This window comes from Leucopleurus acutus (assembly GCF_964270905.1).
Source record: "Leucopleurus acutus genome assembly, chromosome: 17".
In the NCBI taxonomy this organism is placed as follows: Eukaryota; Metazoa; Chordata; class Mammalia; order Artiodactyla; family Delphinidae; genus Leucopleurus; species Leucopleurus acutus.
Window position 1 is genome coordinate 17741719 of NC_139159.1, and position 19684 is coordinate 17761402.

The 19684-nt window shown below is 35.7% G+C and overlaps 1 protein-coding gene across 6 annotated transcripts in view; it reads right to left on the reverse strand.

Moving 5' to 3' along the window:
* STAU2 (staufen double-stranded RNA binding protein 2) overlaps nucleotides 1–19684 on the reverse strand; it is a 308588-nt gene that overhangs the window by 150731 nt on the left and 138173 nt on the right. For all 6 annotated transcript variants that reach the window (XM_082859013.1, XM_082859010.1, XM_082859012.1 and 3 more), the window contains one exon: nucleotides 12739–12799. In XM_082859013.1, coding sequence (XP_082715139.1) covers nucleotides 12739–12799 — 61 coding nt within the window. The remainder of the gene's footprint in view (nucleotides 1–12738; nucleotides 12800–19684) is intronic.

Below are 19684 nucleotides of genomic sequence, written 5' to 3' on the forward strand. Positions count from 1 at the left end.
GAAACATCTTAAATGTTTTTTTTAAAAGATTCTGGTACCTGATATATGAAACATTCTTTCAAGAAAATGCATACTTAATTTTAGTGGAATTTCTTTAAGAAAACATTATTCAAAATTTCCTTAATTATCAGCAAGTGATATATATAGAAATAAATATGTTGTCTAGTGACAAATGCAGACCTCAGAATCAGAAGATACAAGTTCAGGTTTTCACTACCTCTAACTGAGTGTCCTCAGGCAAGTTATAAAATCACCTGAGCCTCAATTTTCCTATTTGTAAAATAAGAGATTGGATGTTCTCCAACCTTTTCACACTTAGGACTTTTGTCTTCGTTTTGTTCTATGCATACCATGTTTCAAGGATCTATCTTTCAGACAGACTGCATTTCTTTAGTAATAAATCATCTTCCTGTTCCTTCTACCAAACAGTGCCAATATGAGATTCAGAACTGTCTGAGATATGAATTCAGACATACATTGCTCTAACCCAAAGCAAAGCAATCTTCTAAGAATGAATGCATTATTTCCATTAGGTCGTTGTAATACCAATAATGACACCTATTATTATATCAAGTGCAGCAACACCAAGCTGAGAACCACAAGTCTAGATGATATCTAAGACCATTAATACAGTGGGGAAAAAAGTGAAAACACTTTTTTTTCGTTTGTCCAAATATTAAACACTGACAATTTCAGGCACTGCACTATATGGTTTTATTTTTAAATAAAAAACGATAGATTTTTTTTTCAAATTACACTTTTCATTTTTTAAAAGTTCCCCCTCCTTTTCTAATGGGGGGAAGGGCAGTAGTTAACCACGTTTATATTACAGATTGACTAGCTTTTCAAGAAGCAATTTCAACTTTTAAAAACTTCGTTGAAATCACCAATAAAACAAAAAGTAGTACAATGCAGTCTATAAATACTTTCTGAATGAATGAATGAATGCTACACTGATCATACACAGACGTTTTAGGGAGACTGTCGCCACTGCCTTTCTGAACCTAACTGCCTTCAACCACACAGTTCCCTGCTGCTTCTTTTAGTGCTTTTAATTGGTGCTTTGACTACCCTTGCTCCTCTCATTTCTCATGTCAAGGAGATTTTTATCTTTCTCAATTACTTATAATGCATGTAGTATGTGCAGAAAGATCATAGACCAAGCATAACTTCTTTCACATTTGTTTTAAACAAAGTTTAAGTTTACTCATGTTAAAACAAAATACTCAATGATTAAAACTGCTGCATAAATAGTCAAATGAACAGAAGAGAATAGAAGGTCCAGAATAATACCAAATGCATACAGAATCTTAGTATAACAGTCAAGTCTCAGTGCAATGGGGATTAAAGTTGGATCCAACTTTCAGTATAAATCCCAGAGGGATCAAAGATTTAAGGACAAAAAATAAAACTATAAAAGTTCCAGAAAGTAACTTAAAAGGATTTTATATAATCTCAGAACGGGGAAGGCATTATTAACTATGTTAAGATTACAAATACTATAAAAGATTATAAAAGAAAGGCCATTCAAATACATTAAAAAGAAAACCAAACTTTAAAAGAAAATTCCAGTGGGATAGGGAGGGTGGGAGGGAGATGCAAGAGGGAGGAGATATGGGGATATATGTGTATGTATAGCTGATTCACTTTGTTATAAAGCAGAAACTAACACACCACTGTAAAGCAGTTATACTCCAATAAAGATGTTAAAAAAATGAAAAATATTAAAAAAAAGAAAATTCCACCATAAACAAAGAGAACAAGAAAAAATTAGCAAGTCATATTATAAAGGCACACACACAAACACACACACACACACACACACACACGCTCTTTTCAAGTAAGGAAAAAAAAAAGACCAACAATCTAATTTTAAAATGAGCAACAGATATAACTATATCATTGACATAAATAGTGTAGAAGTAAAATAAAGTATAGAAATGACCCATAAATGTACAAAAAATATACTCAATCCCACTCACAAAAGGAAAAACGCAAAATAAAACTACACAGCATACCATAGTTTAGCTATCAGATTGGCAAATGTCCAAAAGTTTGAGAGCACCCTGTTACTGAAGCTGTGGGGAAACAGGAAATCCCATAAACTGCTAGTAGGAATGTAAGCTGGGAAATCTCTATTGAGCATAATCTGGCATCATTTATCAAAATTATAAGTGCACATATTCTTTGACTTAGTATTTCCACTTGTAAGAATTTATCCAACAAATACACTAGCACACATTTAAAAGGACGTATGTATGAGTTTTATGCAGCAGTATTATTTATAATATAAAAAGACAGTAAACAACTCAAATGCCCGTCAGTTCAAAACTAGTTAAATAATAAAGTCCTACACATTATCAATATGGAAGGATCTTCAGGACATATTGCTGAGTGAAAAGAAAATTATAGAACAGTGTGTCTACAATGCTGGAGGATAAAATAATACATATTTGAATTTGCTTCTATATGTATAAAAAGATTCTAGAGTAATATTAAAGAAACTAATCAAAAATTACTTGTTTGGGAGACAGGGTGGAAACTGCTAATGGGGACAAAAGCACAGGGAGATTTCTCACCTTTTCTGCATTTAAAATTTTTATCCACTCAAAAGACTAAGTAAAAATAGAAGAGTAAAATAAGATTAACAACATAGTGGAATTTGAACTGAAGTCCAATTAAACTCATCATTAAAATGAATTCAGAGGTACAAAAGTGATTTAAAATGTTTCTACTGCTACTAGATATTTTGAAGGGCTCTCCACTCTTCCACTACAAAGCAGACAGTATTTCCTGTAAATCTGAATGTACACATACCCTGTAATTCACAGATTCCACTCCTAGGTATGTTCCCAGAAACTCTTACATATGTATACCAGGAAACATGCTCGAAAATGTTCACAGTAATATTGTTTATAATAACAAAATCCTGAAAATATCCCAAGTGGATCAATAGGAGAATAGATAAATCAATTATAGAATATGCACACAGTGGATGAAATAACTCTATGTTAACAAAATAAATTAATCTTAAATTATAATTTGAAATGGGGGAAAATATTCCAGAAAGTATACAGTATAATGTCATTGTTTCTAAAGTTAAAAAAGCAAAACTAAACAAATACTGTTAAGGACTCATACTTATTTGATAAAACTATATGAAATAAAGGGTGGGGTGACTATATATAAAATCCAGAGAGTGATTACCTCAGGTGGGGAGAAGCAAGGTAGGCCAAGGGACAAGAAAGTGGTGAAGGTAACAACATTGGTAACGTTCTGGTCCTCAAATGCAGTAGTGGATTCGTAAGTGCTCATTTTATCATCATGCTTCATAACTTGTATGTGTTAAATTCATTATGTATCAAGTATTACCTATAGTTTTTCTTTAAAAATAAAACATGTTTAACATTTCTTGGTAAATTATAATATATTATATGGGAGTTATAAACCTCCATCTTTCTAGACAAGCTGATGAATGAGTACTTACAAGAATTACCCTTATTTTATCCTATGTTTATTGTAGAATTTCTTTGATAACACAGAAAATAATTTAGTAGCTCTTAATACTTCAACTTTCAGTCTCTGGGAGACTTTCCTCTGTGTGTCACTGCTCTGCTCTGTTTTGGTTATAAGAATACTAGTTTTAAACACCTTTGATCCTCGCAGGGCTCTGAGAATAAGGAGCACGTATTTCAGATTTCCAAAACAAATTTCAGAAACTGAAATTTCATTCAAACTTTAGAAAACTACTCATTTTCTCCTCTTAAAAAAAGTCATAAAAGTCTCCCCAAGTGGACTTAGGTATTCAGTAACTACCTCCATAGCTGTTTAATATATACCGTTTGTTTAAATTCAGCCAGATTGTGCAATTCAGGCCAAAGTTTGTTGTATCTGTCAGTGTTTTAAATATACTTCAATTTTTTTCTGATTATAAACCTGTGTATGTTTATTATAGAAAAGACATTCTCTTATATTTTTCCATATCTTTTAGTTAAGCTTTAGAAAAAATTGGGCCTAAGCTTTGCATTCTTGTTTCTTCAGAAAGGCAGTGCTAATTCACAATCTTCTCAGCAGTAAGTGAGTATCTGTTTCTTCAATGGCTAGAATCATCATTTTTAAATTCTTGTCAATTATATAGATGTGAAATTATATAACATTTATTTCTAATCTGGACTTTCCTGATTGCTGAACAGTTTTCATTATTTAATTTCTGTTTTTTTTTAAATGACTCCCTAAGTCCTTCGGCCATTTTTCTATTGGGAAGTTACTTAACCTGTAGGTGTCCTTTGGGTATATTTAACCTGGTGCTTACATATGCTGCAAGTTATGCTTTCTGTTTGTCATTTACCTTTTTATTTTCTTATGCTGTTCCCTGAATTCATTTTTAGTTTTTATGTATCTAAACCCATCTCTTTTTAAGTTATGATTTCATCCTTTGCTCTTATGCTTAAAAACACTCTCATACTGCAATCAATAAATGTATCCTAAAATGGTTCATATGGTTTCATTTTTTAAAAAAACATGTATCTGAAATCTTTTTGTATGTAAAAATGTAAGTCAAACAAGTTTTTTAAATCATGAAAATTTTTTAATTCATTCAATCTTTCCTGAGAATATTTCACAAAGATACACTGTGTTAATCTGATTACAGGGACTTCCCTGGTGGTCCAGTGGCAAAGAATCCGCCTTGCAATGCAGGGGACACAGATTCAATCCCTGGTCAGGGAACTAAGATCCCACATGCCACGGGGTAACTAAGTCCGTGCGCCACAACTACTGAGCTTGTGCGCATCAACTAGAGAGTCCGCATGCTGCAAACTACAGAGCCCACGCGCTCTGGAGTCCGCGCGCCACAACTAGAGAGAAGCCCGAGTGCCACAATGAAGAGCCTGTGTGCCTGCAACTAAGCCCCGACGCAACCTAAATAAATAAATATTTTTAAAAATCTGATTAAAGACTTTCCTTCTCGTTTCAGATTATTTTTCCTTAAATGAATGGGCCCTTAACTACAAACTCAACTGGTATGCCTAAAACAAAAGCAAGCTTAACACTGTCTCTCATTCCCCTATTGAAATACCAATGGAATAAATCTAAACTAAGAAAGTAAAATACCATACTCAGAAAACTGTAAGACACTGATGAAAGAAACCGAAGACAACACAGATGCAAAGATATACATGTTCATGGATTGGAAGAATTAATATTGTTAAAATGACCATACTACCCAAGGCAATCTACAGATCCAGTGAAATCCCTATCCAAGTGCCAATGGCATTTTTCACAGAACTAGAACAAATAATTCTAAAATCTGTATGGAAACACAAAAGACCCTGAATAGCTAAAACAACCTTGACAAAGAAGAACAAAAAACATGTGCCCTAATTTAAAACTATATTACAAAGCTACAGTAATCAAAACAGTATGGTGGTACTAGCACAAAAGCAGAAACAAAGACCAATGGAACAGAATAGACAGCCCAGAAATAAACCCACATACTTCTGGTCAATTAATCTATGACAAAGGAGGCAAGAATATACAATGGAGAAAAGAGAGTCTCTTCAATAAGTGGTGCCGGGAGAACTGGACACCTACATGTAAAAGAATGAAATCAGAACATTCTCTAACACCATATACAAAAATAAACTCAAATGAACTAAAGACCTAAATCTAAGAATGGAAACCATAAAAATCCTATAAGAAAACGTAGGTGGAATACTCTTTGACATAAATTGTAGCAACATATTTTTGGATCTGTCTCCTAAAGCAAAGGAAATAAAAGCAAAAATAAACAAATGGGATCTGATTAAACTTAAAAGCTTTTGTGCAGTGAAGGAAACCATTGACAAAATGAAAATACAAGCTATGGAATGGGAGAAAATATTTGAAAATGATATGACCGATAAGGGGTTAATATCCAAAGTATATAAACAGCTCATACAACTCAATATCAAAAAATAAACTCCATTAAAAAATGGGCAGAAGACCTTAAGATATTTTTCCAAAGAAGACATACAGATGGCCAATAGCCACATGAAAAGATGCTCAGCATTGCTAATCATCAGAAAAATGCAAATTAAAAACAAAATGAGATATCACCTCACACCTGTCAGAATGACCATCATCAAAAAGACCACAAATAACAAATGTTGCTGAGGGTGTGGAGAAAAGGGAACCCTCCTGCACTGATGGTGGGAATGTAAATTGTTGTAGCCACTATGGAAAACAGTATGGAGGTTTCTCAAAAAAACTAAAAATAGAGCTACCATATGATCCAGGAATTTCACTCCTGGGGATTTATGTGAAAAAACTGAAAACACTAATTTGAAAAGATACATGCACCCTAATGTTCACAGCAGCACTGTTTATAACTGTCAAGATATGGAAGTAATCTAAGTGTCCATTAATAGATGAATGGATAAAGAAGATGTGGTATATATGTACAAAGGAACACTACTCAGCTATAAAAAAACATAAAATTTTGCCATCTGCAACAATGTGGATGGACGTGGAGGGTATTGTGCTAAGTGAAATGAGTCAGAAAGAGACACAAATACTGTACGATATCACTTACATGTGGAATCTCTAAAAATAAAACAAACTAGTGAATACAGCAAAAAGAAACAGACTCACAGATGTAGAGAATAAACTAATGGGGAGAGGCAAGATAAGGGTAGGGGATTGAGAGGTAAAAACTACTATGTATAATAAATAAATAAGCTACAAGGATATACTGTACAACACAGAATACAGCCAATATTTTATAATAACTATAAATGGAATATAATCTTTAAAAATTGTGAATCACCTGTACACCTGAAACTTATATAATATTGTACATCAACTATACTTCAATTTTTAAAAAAGACAACAAATAACAAGTGTTGACAAGGATGTGGAGAAAAGAGAACTATTATGCACTGCTGGTGGGAATATAAATTGGTGCAGTCACTATGGAAAACAGTACGGAGATTCCTCAAAAAATTAAAAACAGAACTATGATGCAGCAATTCCACTCCTCAGTATTTATCTGAAGAAAATGAAAACACTAATTAGAAAAAAAGTATGTTCACCAATGTCTTACAGTTTTCCGAGTACAGGTCTTTTACCTCCTTGGTTAGATTTATTCCTAGGTATTTTATTTTCTTTGATGCAACTGTAAATGGGATTGTTTTTTCAATTTCTTTTTGTGACAGTTCATTGTTAGTGTACAGAAAAGCAACAGAATTTTGTACCCTGAAGACAATTTAACCTGGCACAGCTAGCACCTAACTGTAAGTAGACAAAAAACAGTTAAAGTATATGTGCATTTAATTTTTGAAGTGGAAGATATTTTTTAAAATATTACAGTCATAAGAAACTGCTAACAGTTACAACTAAAAAACAGTTTAAACGGTTTTGCAAGTGACTGTGATTGCAGAGCCTGGTTCCTGACTTGACTGCCTGCAGATCTAAAACGTGGACCTAATTTTTGCATGCTTCCCGGGCTTTCTTCATTTTACTGAATTTCACTGAATCCGTAGATTGACTTGATACATACAATGGAATATTACTCAGCCCTAAAAAACAATGAAATCTTCCCATTTTCAACAACACGGACGAACCTAGAGGGTATTATGCTAAGTGAAACAAACCAGACAGAGAACGACAAATACTGTATGACATCACTTACATGTGGAAGTTAAAAACAAAACAAATGAACAAACGTAACAAAAGAGTTATAGATACAGAGAACCAACAGGTAGTTGCTAGAGGGGGTTGGGGGAGGAAAGAAATAAATGAGGGAGATTAGGATGGTACAGACTTCCAGTTGCAAAATAAACGTGTCATGGGTATGAAATGTACAGTGTGGGGAATATAATCAATAACTATGTAATATCTCTGTATGGTGAAGTCATAACTAGACTTACTGTGGTGCTCATTTTGAAATTTATAGAAATATTTAATGACTATGTTGTGTAACAGGAACTAACACAGTGTTGTAGGTCAATTATACTTCAAAAACAAACAAACAAACTCATAGAAAAAGAGATCAGATATGTGGCCACTAGAGGTGGGAGGTAAGGAAGGGGGAACTGGGTGAAGGCAGTCAACAAAGGTACAAACTTCCAGTTATAAGTACTAGGCATGTAATGTGCAATATGATACACAGAAATAACACTGCTGGATGTTACAGATGAAAGTTGACGAGAGAGCAAATATTAGAATTTCTCATCATAAGGAAAAATATTTTTTTCTACTTCTTTAATTTTGTATGAGATGACAGATGTTCACTAAAATTATTGTGATAATCATTTCATGATGTAAGTCAAATCATTATGCCTTAAACTTATACAGTGCTATATGTCAATTGTATCTCAATGAAACTGGAAGAAGAAAAAATAAAATAGACTGCTACAAGTCAGCTACACTCTTAGATTTCCAACATAGTATTTATATGTCTAAATAAATAATTAAGTTGAGTCATTTGGCTCTGTATTTAAATCCTATTGGCTCCAACTAATTTAACTGTCATTACGAAGTGGCTTCTGTTATGGAAGCCCCAAAAGGGAACTGTTCAGGGAATTCTCCCAAAACACTTAAAGAATCTATTCATCTATTCTCTTAAAAGTACAGACTTCACCCACCTGCCCCCCTCCAAAATGTAGAGGTTCTAAACACAGCACACAGCATAGGGGATACAAGCATGCAATCTCTCTAATGTCATGTCACCAGGATGGTTTATCCTCCTGGTTTCAGGATGTACAGAGTTTAATAATACATGGATATAACATGAAAGTGACAAAAATTTTGATAAGTCAACTTCAATACTGAAAAGGTTATTAAGAATTCTTTCCCATCCCAAAAGTATTTGTCTTGGGTCATCTCTAATGAACCTTAGAAGAGCCAGCGTATTTCACAGGGGCTAAATAAAACTTTTTAAAAGGTTAACGGAAAAATATTTATGTGAAAAATGCCTCCGAACAATCTTTTAGTGGGTGGATTCGGCACATACCAGTGAATGCTTTTGAGCTTAGTCCAATTTCGAATTAAGCTAGAGTTTACCTTTAAGAAACAATGAACCTGCTTTTAAGTAAAACCCTGTTTTAATAAGAAACATGGAATGTGAATACAAAAAAAAAAAAGATTTGATCAACTGAACTGTATCTAAAAATTTTACAAAGTTTTCCATGAGCCGTCAGTAAGTCTTTAAAATGCATGATCTTTTACAAAACTTGTTAGTCATTCATCTGTAAAAATCTAGCTTCTTATGTGTGTGCCAAGTATAAAATTGCCCCACGCTAAATTTAACACAAACCTCACATTACAGAGTTATGTGTTCTTGCACTTCAACACGACTATGACAGTGATTCACAGGGTGAAAATACACTGAGAATAGTCTACATTCTGCAATTCAGTGCAATGAAGAAAGGCTTGTGAAGCATGCAAAAATTAGGTCCATGTTTTAATCTGCAGGCCATCAAGCCAGGAGCCAGGCTCTGAAATCACAATCACTTGCAAAACCATTTAAACTATTTTTTTGTTGTAACTGTTAGCAGTTTCTTATGACTGTAATGTTTTAAAAAAATATCTTCCACTTCAAAAATTAAATGCACATGTACATTAACTTTTTTTGTCTACTTACAGTTAGGTGCTAGCCGTGCCAGGTTAAAATTGTCTTCTTCCCCCTTTCCAATTCTGTATTCTCTTCTTTTAATTTTTTTTTGAAGATTTAAATTTTTTTTATTTTCGTCTGCGTTGGGTCTTCATTGCTGCATGCGGGCTTTCTCTGGTTGTGGTGAGCGGGAGCTACTCTTCGTTGCAGTGCATGGGCTACGCATCGCGGTGTCTTCTCTTGTTGCAGAGCACGGGCTCTAGGCACGTGGGCTTCAGTAGTTGCAGCACACGGACTCAGCAGTTGTGGCACGCGGTCTCAGCAGTTGTAGCTCGTGGGCTCTAGAGCGCAGGCTCAGTAGTTGTGGCACACGGGCTTAGTTGCTCCGCGGCATGTGGGATCTTCCCAGACCAGGGATCGAACCCGTGTCCCCTGCACTGGCAGGCGGATTCTTATCCACTGTGCCACCAGGGAAGTCCTCTTCTTTTAATTTTTGTACACTGTGGTTCCAAGTTAATTTCATAATATTTATCCAAATAATTGCTGGCTAAAAATTTGTTCTTTTTAACTACAACTTGTGAAGTAACGTAAAGTTTAATAAAAAAAAATAATGAAGAGAGTCACTTTATGATGACATTCTGTTTTCTACAAAGTAATGTTACCTTTTCATATGTTATTCAAGGATGATTAATCATTTTACAAATGCTAGAAAATTAAAGATACTCAATACTATAAATTGATATGTGTAACTCTTAACAGAGCACATTGAAAAATAAGATGTAAACTGAGTTGCTCAAGGTCAGACAATATGGCAGTGAGGCAGGCAGCTCTGGCAGTCTCTCAAATTCCTGTCTTCCCACATGTGCCATACTGAGACCCCTGCTCTGTCCCCTGCCTGCAAAACACTAACACAGGTATTGTCCACAGGACAGGAACCACCTAGGGCAGAATTTCAAACTTAAGGATTGATTAAGTAGAAGAGAATTTAACCTAAACATTATCATAATATATGAATTCAAATTATTTTTTAGGTAATGGAGTCATCATAGCAACCAACTTTTTCCTAACGTTGTATTTAAGTAGCTACGAGCTGGCTCCAGAGGACCTGGGGGCTCCACTAGAGAGAACTAGCTCTGGGGAAGAGAAACAGTTAAATTTCAGGGCTGGGCTGCCCTCATTGTCTGTGGTAACCTGCAGGCCACTCACAGAAGAACCTTGTATCAGCTTTCTCACCTCCTCACACTGGGAAGGGGTGATCATCCTTCTTTCAAATTCTCAGTTTGAGCTACTCTACTGTAGACCAGAGGAAGTCCTAGAGTGTTAACAGTTTGGTTAAATTTTGAGGGGGCTTCAAATCGCTTTATCACTTCTAACATTACGTTTAAAGCAAATCTTTTATGCATTCTTATACATTTCTCATCACTGAAACTCACTGGCCTCTCTGTGATATTTCTTCCCCTACTTGCAAAGGAGTTCCAAATCCCTTAGCAAATTATGAAAAAAATCAACAGACATAAAGATGAGGGTCAAAGTATCACTGTTTAATGATGGGAGTTTGCAGGCTAGCTACAATGTGCTTTCATGTTAAAACTATCAAGTTAACAACTATCTGACTTCCATATTCAAATACATAATGTTTATGTTCTTTGAAAAAATATCTAATGCCAAAAGTAACTATTCAAATATAAACCATACATATTCTTTGGTTCACATGTACATGCAAAAACTCTGACAGATAAAAAGTATAGGAATGGAATTTTTGGCGAGCTTACACAGAATTATAGAATTTTTATTAAAAAAACGAGAGAAGGCATGGAAGGAAATTAACATTCATTATGTGCTTACTAAGAAAGAGATACTGTGCTAAGTACTTTACATAAAACTGAGATCAACTGAATGTTTCTTACATTCCTTGACCAAGTAATTATAATCGTATATATTCAAACATCAAAGGAATTAAAAACAAACTCTCTGAGAATCCTGAACTGATTCCATTTTTTCTTTAGGCAATGTGCTAAGCCTATCACATTCATCATCCTTACATACAGAGACAAAAGGCCAAGAGTCATATTACATTATTTAAATTATTCCCAGAAAGTAACTCATGAATACTATTACCTCACTGAAATAGTCTTTCCAAGAGGCTAGTTTTGGTGATCCAAGAATTCAATTCTCATAAGCATGCTTTGATAAGAGTTTGTTACAAATTTCATTATACATCAAGAGATGAGCTGCTAACATGAAAGAATACTCTTCATTATGACGATTTACATATTTAAGCTAATTCAGCTTCTGAAGGTTATGAAGAAGAGAACTAGGGTTAGAAATGAGAGAGATCTGACTTCACTCGGGCCTTCACTTCGATGAGGTCTTCACTGGCTGGCTGTGCTGTTTTACTGATTAACAGTAAAATAGTCACTTCAGTGACAACAGATGCTTTTTGGGAAAGGTGGGGAGGAAATCAAGCAAAATATCTATGCTTCCAATGCATAACAGCTTGATCATGTACCTCTGAAAAAAGAAATAACCTGAAGTGGATCTTTAAATGTCTGATATACTATATTTGGAATAAAATTGTAAGCAATTTTATTCTTACATTTCTGATATTTCAATTAGTGACTTTAATAAAATATCAAAAATTCTAATGACTCAGCACAACCTGAAAAATGTGGGTATTACAATGTTAAATGAAACACAGTACAAACTTTCGTCTATATTATAATTATGTAAAAGTGTGTGTGTGTGTGTGTGTGTGTGTGTGTGTGTGTGTGTGTGTGTGTACCTAAAAAGTAGAACTGTGAAAAGAGCTGATGTTGGGTTATAATGGGCTGATAGATAATTGTTTTTCTTTCTTGATTCTTTTCTATTGTAATAATGTCACAACAAAAACAACTTATAAAAAAAGAACATCACAGCTTTATGGATAAAATAGTACTCCGTCTGCAATGACTGAACCATGTTAAAGATATGAGTACCTGTGTCTTCTGTCAGTTCCAGGAAAGCAAACACCACAACTTCCGTGCATCCCCCATAACACTTAACGTCTCATCTCAGGTCCAAACAGACCCAGTAAATACCCAATGAGGGACAAGTCACTGAACCACTGATGAACACCAAGTGTAGTTAATATAAAAATAGAAACTTACTGTTATTTGTTGGTTCAGGAAACCCAGCCTTTGGACCACTCCATCCTTTGTTTTCCCCTGTCTGAAAAATTAAACCAATTGTTTAAGTCCGGGGAAAGAGACTCAAATTCAAAAAGAAAAAAGTTGACTAATCAATTAAGCAAGGGCAAAGGTTATTCTCTGCTCGTTCTCTCCACCTCTGACCCCAGAACCATGGACACAAGAATAACCAACATGAACGGTACCATCTATCCCTTTTCTACATTCGAATCTGTTTCTTATGTCTCCTGCTTTTATCTGTTTATTTAAATTTATAATTTAAGTCATCAATAAAGCCCCATATTTAGTATATGTATTATATTTATACAACATGGGCTCTACCAAGGTGGTGAAGAAGTAAATAATTCTTTTTCAAACAGTAGACAATAATCATCACAAGTGCTAAAGTGACTAAAAGGGCTTCTTTATCACTCCTGAAGTCAAATTAACAATAGAAATATTACTATGTCTGTACTGGAAAAGTCCTGACAAGGGTCACTGAATATTGCTAATGACATGGGCAAAAAAACTGAAAACTACACCCTAACTTTAAGTGAAATCTGGAATATCCTGGCTTTTCCCAGATGATTTGTTCAATGTCTAGTGTAAAATACATTCTGAGCTCAGATATTTTGAAGTCGTAAGTATTTTAATCACATTATAAGTGACTTTAACTGGTTACATTCTCTTTTTGTGGAGCTGGTGTTATTAAGTACTCCAGGAGGGGAAAAGGCCTATTTCCTATTATAAGCAGTATTTATGTTATCAGATGTCAAAGATCAAATGGATAAATTAAATCCATATATAAACGCAAACTACGTTTCCAGCAAATAGTGTACAACTGTGAAAGGACGGAGGAGAAAACGTGTGTAAATGCAGATACACGTGGACGGGAAGGCCTGAGGAGACTCCCACTCACAAGTTCTCTGTGAAGCACAAAACAGGACCACAGAATGAGAGGAGCGCTGACGGAGGGGGTTATAAATCTGAGGAAAGTGTACACTGCAAGGAATAAGTCACCTCAGGGAAAGAAAGAGCTGGCTGGTTAGAAGAATACAGATCCTCAGGCACCTGAGTGCTCAGTCGAAGTTGGTAATAATACATTTAGCACTTCATGTCTCCCTTTCTCTCCTTCTACTAGTAACCAAAGTTACTTAAGTATTAGATTTCATTCCCTAAGCCTAATTTTTCACCTTCAACTGACTCCCAAGCCTGCTGCTCTCTGATTTCTACCCCAACACTCTCATGAAACTGCTTTTGTAAGGTTTCTGCTTAAACATGACACAGTGACCACAAAGAGTAATCTCTTCTCTCTCCCCAAACAACTCTAACTTGATAATCCAATAAGCCATAAACTCTCTCTCTTGCCCTCTGCCCCTACCCTCCCCAGAATATGAAAGGAAGCAACAGCAGAAGAGGTAAGTCAAAGTTGGTAACCTGGAAAGCAGATTAGCTGCAACTAACTTAGCAGATGTGAGCTGGCTGAAACCTCACCTGCAGGGCAAGAAGCCAGCAAAGAGCTCACAAAGAGTAAATCAGTTTGTGCTCCAGGAGCCCAGGAAGCCTCGGGAATCAGAAGCACACCTGGTACTTCCAAAGATGAATCCTGGAAGAGCCTGAAAACAGAAAGCTTGTTTGGAGCTCTTTCAAAATGCTATGAGACTTCCAGGTCACCTCTCGGACCCCAAGGAGACAGATTTCCTAAAAGGTTTCCTCTTCAGAAAGGCCTAAAACAGAGAGGCTCTGCACACCAGGTACAGCTGAGGATGGGATGGGTCTATACGCCACACTGCAAATAAGGAGATGGAGTCCAAAGCTACATCCTTACATTCTGGAAGATAAGGTTCCCCAGCTCCCTTCCTCACTGGGCCTCAGAAGACAACACCCAGCCTACGATCCACAAGGATGGTGAGGACAACACAGGGAACAGAATAAAACTTCAAAAAAAAAAAAAAAGATTAAAAAAAAACGTTCTCAGAGAGAAAGAAAGAGAGAGAAATATTACACCCATTAAACAAGAACAGGAGGTTAAAAAGAGGAATATTCTGAGAATGAGAAAGAGCTCTGGGAAATAAAAAATACAACAGCTGAAGCAAAATACTTCAAAGAACGACTGGAAGACAAAAGTGAAGAAATCTCCTAGAAAACAGAACATAAAGAAAAAGAGACAGAAATAGAAAATAAAGAAAGAATCAGAAGATCATCCATTAGACTAACAGGTAACCTAGAAAGAAACATTAGCAAAAATGGAAGGAAAGAAATTATGAAAGAAAAAATATAAGAAGTTTCCCACTTTTAAAGTATATGAATTTCTGGACTGAAACCCAAACACCTAACACAATTTATAAAAGAATATACAAATCAAGTCAATCACCCATGAATTTTCCAAACTCCTGAGAAAAGAAGTTAGAAAAGCATCAAGAGGGAGACGAAACATAAAGGTTTCATAACAGGCTGAAGAATCAGAAGGCTTTGGAGTTTCAACAGGAATGCTGAGAGGTAGAAAACATTGGTGCAATGCCTTCAAAACTGTGAAAAAAGTATTTCTAATTTAGATTTATGTCTCAGAAAAACTATCAACTGTGTGGGAAACATAAAGATGTATCAGACCTACAAGATCTCAAAAAAATTTACTCCCCATGTATCCTCTATCAGGAAGCTACTAGAGCATGTACTCCATCAACACAAGGAAATAACTGAAGAAAAAGGGAAACTGTCCAGAAAACAGGCAACTCAACAAGGGAGAGAGGCAAAAGCAATTTTCAGTGAAATGGTGAAGAAAAGAACCAAAATAGTGGGTCTTTAGCAGATCCATCAAACAAACAGTCCAAAGTAGAAGAGGAGGATAAAGAGCTCCAAGAAAGAAAAACCAAGAAACCAAAAAAGTACATGATGTGTTTACTTGGCAGAGAGTTTGGGGTTAAATTAGACAGACATAGAAAAGTATACATGTGGAGTATGAATAAGAGAACTAAATCTTCATTTTCCATAGCAGGACCTCAGATAATAACCTAAGAAGAAAAACAAACAAACAGAAAAACACCAAGAAATCTCAGTATAAGCTACTGACAGTAGAAAATAACAGAACAACTAAAACGAGTAGTGAGTGGTTGCCTTTGGAAAAAGGGAAACAGAAATGGTCAGTTGCAGTGCAGGATAGCATGGTTTTTTATTATAAAACTTGAGTCTTTATACCATTAATCTTGAATAAATCTCGACTTCTTATACATATATGAGTACTACGTATATTACTCTGACCAATATATAATAAACAAATATAAAAAAGAATAAAGCACATGCCAGTTATGTCTTGATGTAGAACAAATTCCAAGTTGTAAGTGAAACCACGACATGTAAGTGAAAAAAAAAATCAAGTTACAAGATCAGTATATTTTTTTAAAGGTAGAGAGAGTGTTCCACTCTTCCTCAGAATGTAGAAATGTAACAATGAGAAAGAGCCAGACACTGTAAAAAATCCTGACTTTCCTTGAACCCATCAGAGATCTGAGATTGTAAAGCAAACAAATGACATGAATTCTAGAGAGTGACAAACCCCTCTGAGGAGAGGCTGGGCTCACAAAATATTTCAACACTGGCAGAGCAAGGAAGGAAGAGATGAATACCAAAAATGCTGGTAAGAAGAAGGCAGATGAAACGTTAGTAAATTCTGAAAGACTGCATGTGGGTTAGCACAACAGTTTAGAAAAACTAGGAACTCCAGAGAGAAGTGCTTTTCCACGGGCTTCCTCTGGGAACTCAGGACAACTGGAGGTACATCAGGAAACCGGAGAGAGCCTCACTTGGTGGTACAGGTATGAAGCAGGTGAATGTCTGTCACAGAGAGAAAAGCAAAGAACTTTGCACACTCCTCTAGTCTTCTCTCATACAAAGACAAAAGCTCAAGCCACTAAGAAAGGAGAGAAACAAATCCTATCTGCCTCTGGGGTAGAGGTAGGAAATTTTATTAACCCGAAAGCTCAGGCAAAGACTCATTGCTTCCGGGTAAAGAGTAGAAGCAAAAGCTATCTACTCCCAGAAAAAAAAAAGGGTGGGTAGAAAACCCTCTTGAGAGAAAGACCCTGCGCCAATATAAAGCAGATGTCTGAAAGTGCTGGGAAAGGGGCTGGAAAACTCTACTGCACCCAACACAACCTACAGATCCAAAGTAAAGTTTGGCTACCATGGGGAAGGAGGTAGAAGTAGTAGGAAAAACCCACCTCTGAGCCCCAGGGCCATAGAGTCTGTCTGAGAATGAGGTTGGACAAGAAAATCAAGAACTATGCTCCCTGGCTATTGTAAATAGAGCTGCAATGAACACTGTGGTACATGACTCTTTTTGAATTATGGTTTTCTCAGGGTATATGCCCACTAGTGGGACTGCTGGGTCGGAAGGTAGTTCTATTTTTAGTTTTTTAAGGAACCTCCATACTGTTCTCCATAGTGGTTGTATCAATTTACATTCTCACCAACAGTGCAAGAGGGTTCCCTTTTCTCCACACCCCCTCCAGCATTTTTTGTTTGTAGATTTTTTGATGATGGCCATTCTGACCGGTGTGAGGTGGTATCTCATTGTAGTTTTGATTTGCATTTCTCTAATGATTAACGATGTTGAGCATTTTTTCATGTGTTTGTTGGCAATCTGTATATCTTCCTTGGAGAAATGTCTAATTAGGTCTTCTGCCCATTTTTGGATTAGGTTGTTTGTTTTTTTGATATTGAGCTGCATGAGCTGCTTGTAAATTTTGGAGATTAATCCTTTGTCAGTTGCTTCATTGGCAAATATTCTCTCCCACTCTGAGGGTTTGGAAGCAACCTAAGTGTCCATCGACAGATGAATGGATAAAGAAGATGTGGCACATATATACAATGGAATATTACTCAGTCATAAAAAGAAACGAAATTGAGTTATTTGTAGTGAGGTGGATGGAACTAGAGTCTGTCATACAGAGTGAAGTAAGTCAGAAATATACTGTATGCTAACACATATATATGGAATCTAAAAGAAAAATACGGTCACGAAGAACCTAGGGGCAGGACAGGAATAAAGATGCAGACCTACTAGAGAATGAACTTGACGACACAGGGAGGGGGAAGGGTAAGCTGGGACAAAGTGAGAGTGACATGGACATATATACACTACCAACTGTAAAACTGATAGATACTGGGAAGCAGCCACGTAGCACAGGGAGATCAGCTCGGTGCTTTGTGACCACCTAGAGGGGTGGGATAAGGGACGGTGGGAGGGAGGGAGATGCAAGAGGGAGGGGATATGGGGATATATGTACATGTAGAGCTGATTCACTTTGTTATAAAGCAGAAACTAACACACCATTGTAAAGCACTTATACTCCAATAAAGATGTTAAAAAAAAAAAAAAGAATTATGCTCCCTTACCCAACACAATCCTATGATCAAATAATAAGTAGAAGCAGTTGACTACAAAGCATAGAGATACCCCTCACCTCATGGCAGAGCAAAGAAAGGACAGCTGCAACCTGAGGATGGAGCAGAAACATTGAGGGAAAACCCTCCCCAAACCTTACCCCAAACAAAACACAGATAACAGCAAACCACTGCTAAACGAACTTGAAGTTAACAGACTGTGGCAACAACAAAACCCAAAACAAGCCCAACTACTGACTAGATTGATGCCACCTTCCATAGTAACAGTCTGACAGAAGAAGAAATTTGCCTATTTCTCAACATAAATGCTATTTAACTCAGCCTCTAATGTTCCTCAATACACAATGTCCAACATTCATTCAAACACTATGAGACATCCAAAACTGTGAAAAGAAATAACCCTTTGTCAAAAGAGAGAGAAGTCAACAAAACAGGACCCAGAGATGACCCAGATGCTAGAACTCTAAGAAATAAATTTTACAATATCTATGATTAATAGCTTAAAAGATCTGATGTAAAAGGCAAACAACATGCATGAACATTTGGAGAATTTCAGGAGAAAAACAGAAATTATAGTAGAACAAAAGCAGATGGAAATCCTAGGGAGATAAATATCACAGAAGAAAATTAATATTGATGTCATTATTAATAGATGAACATAGCTGGAGAATAATCAGTAATATTGTAGATAAATCAATAGAAATTCCTCAAACTGAGAAACAGGAAAAAAAAAAGGAGTGAAAACTAAAAAGGAACAGAAGATTCTGGATCTATTAAGACAACACCAATGGGCTAACAAATGTGTAACTGGAAACTCCCAAGGAGAGAGAAAACAAGGAAGAAGAAATATTTTAAAAGATGATACCTGAGTATTTGACAAAATAACTGAATGACAACAAATCCCAGATCCAATGTGTTCAGAGACCACTAAGCAGGAAAAATAAAAAAGGAGAAAGGAAGGAGGAAGAGGTAGAAAAGGAGGCAAAAGGGAGAAACGAAAGAGGAAGGAGGGAGAAGAGGGAAGAAGAGAAGGAGGAAGAAAGGAAAGAATCAAATTTAGACACATCAGAGTCAAACTGCTGAGAACTAATGAAAAAGGAAAATTTTGAAGGCCTTCAGAGGGGGAAAAAAAGGCAGATAAGAATAACAACAGACGTCACATAAAAAACTATGCAAGTCAGAAGACAGTGGAACAAGATCTTATAAAGTGCTGAAAGAAACACAAAAACCCAGAATGCCATACCCAGACAAAAATAACTTTTAAAATGAAGATGAAATAACAAATTTCTCATCAAACAGAAGCTGACAGAAATCACTGCCAGCAGACCTGCTAATACAAGTAGTATTAAAGGAAGTTCTACAAGCAAGAGTATAATACCATAAAGAAATTTAGATCTACACAAATGAATGAAGAATTCTGAAAATGGTAAAAAATGAAACTAAATGTAAGATACTTTTCCTGATTTTAACCACATAAAAAGATTGACTATATAAAGCAAAATTAGTAACAACTGTGGGTTTTATA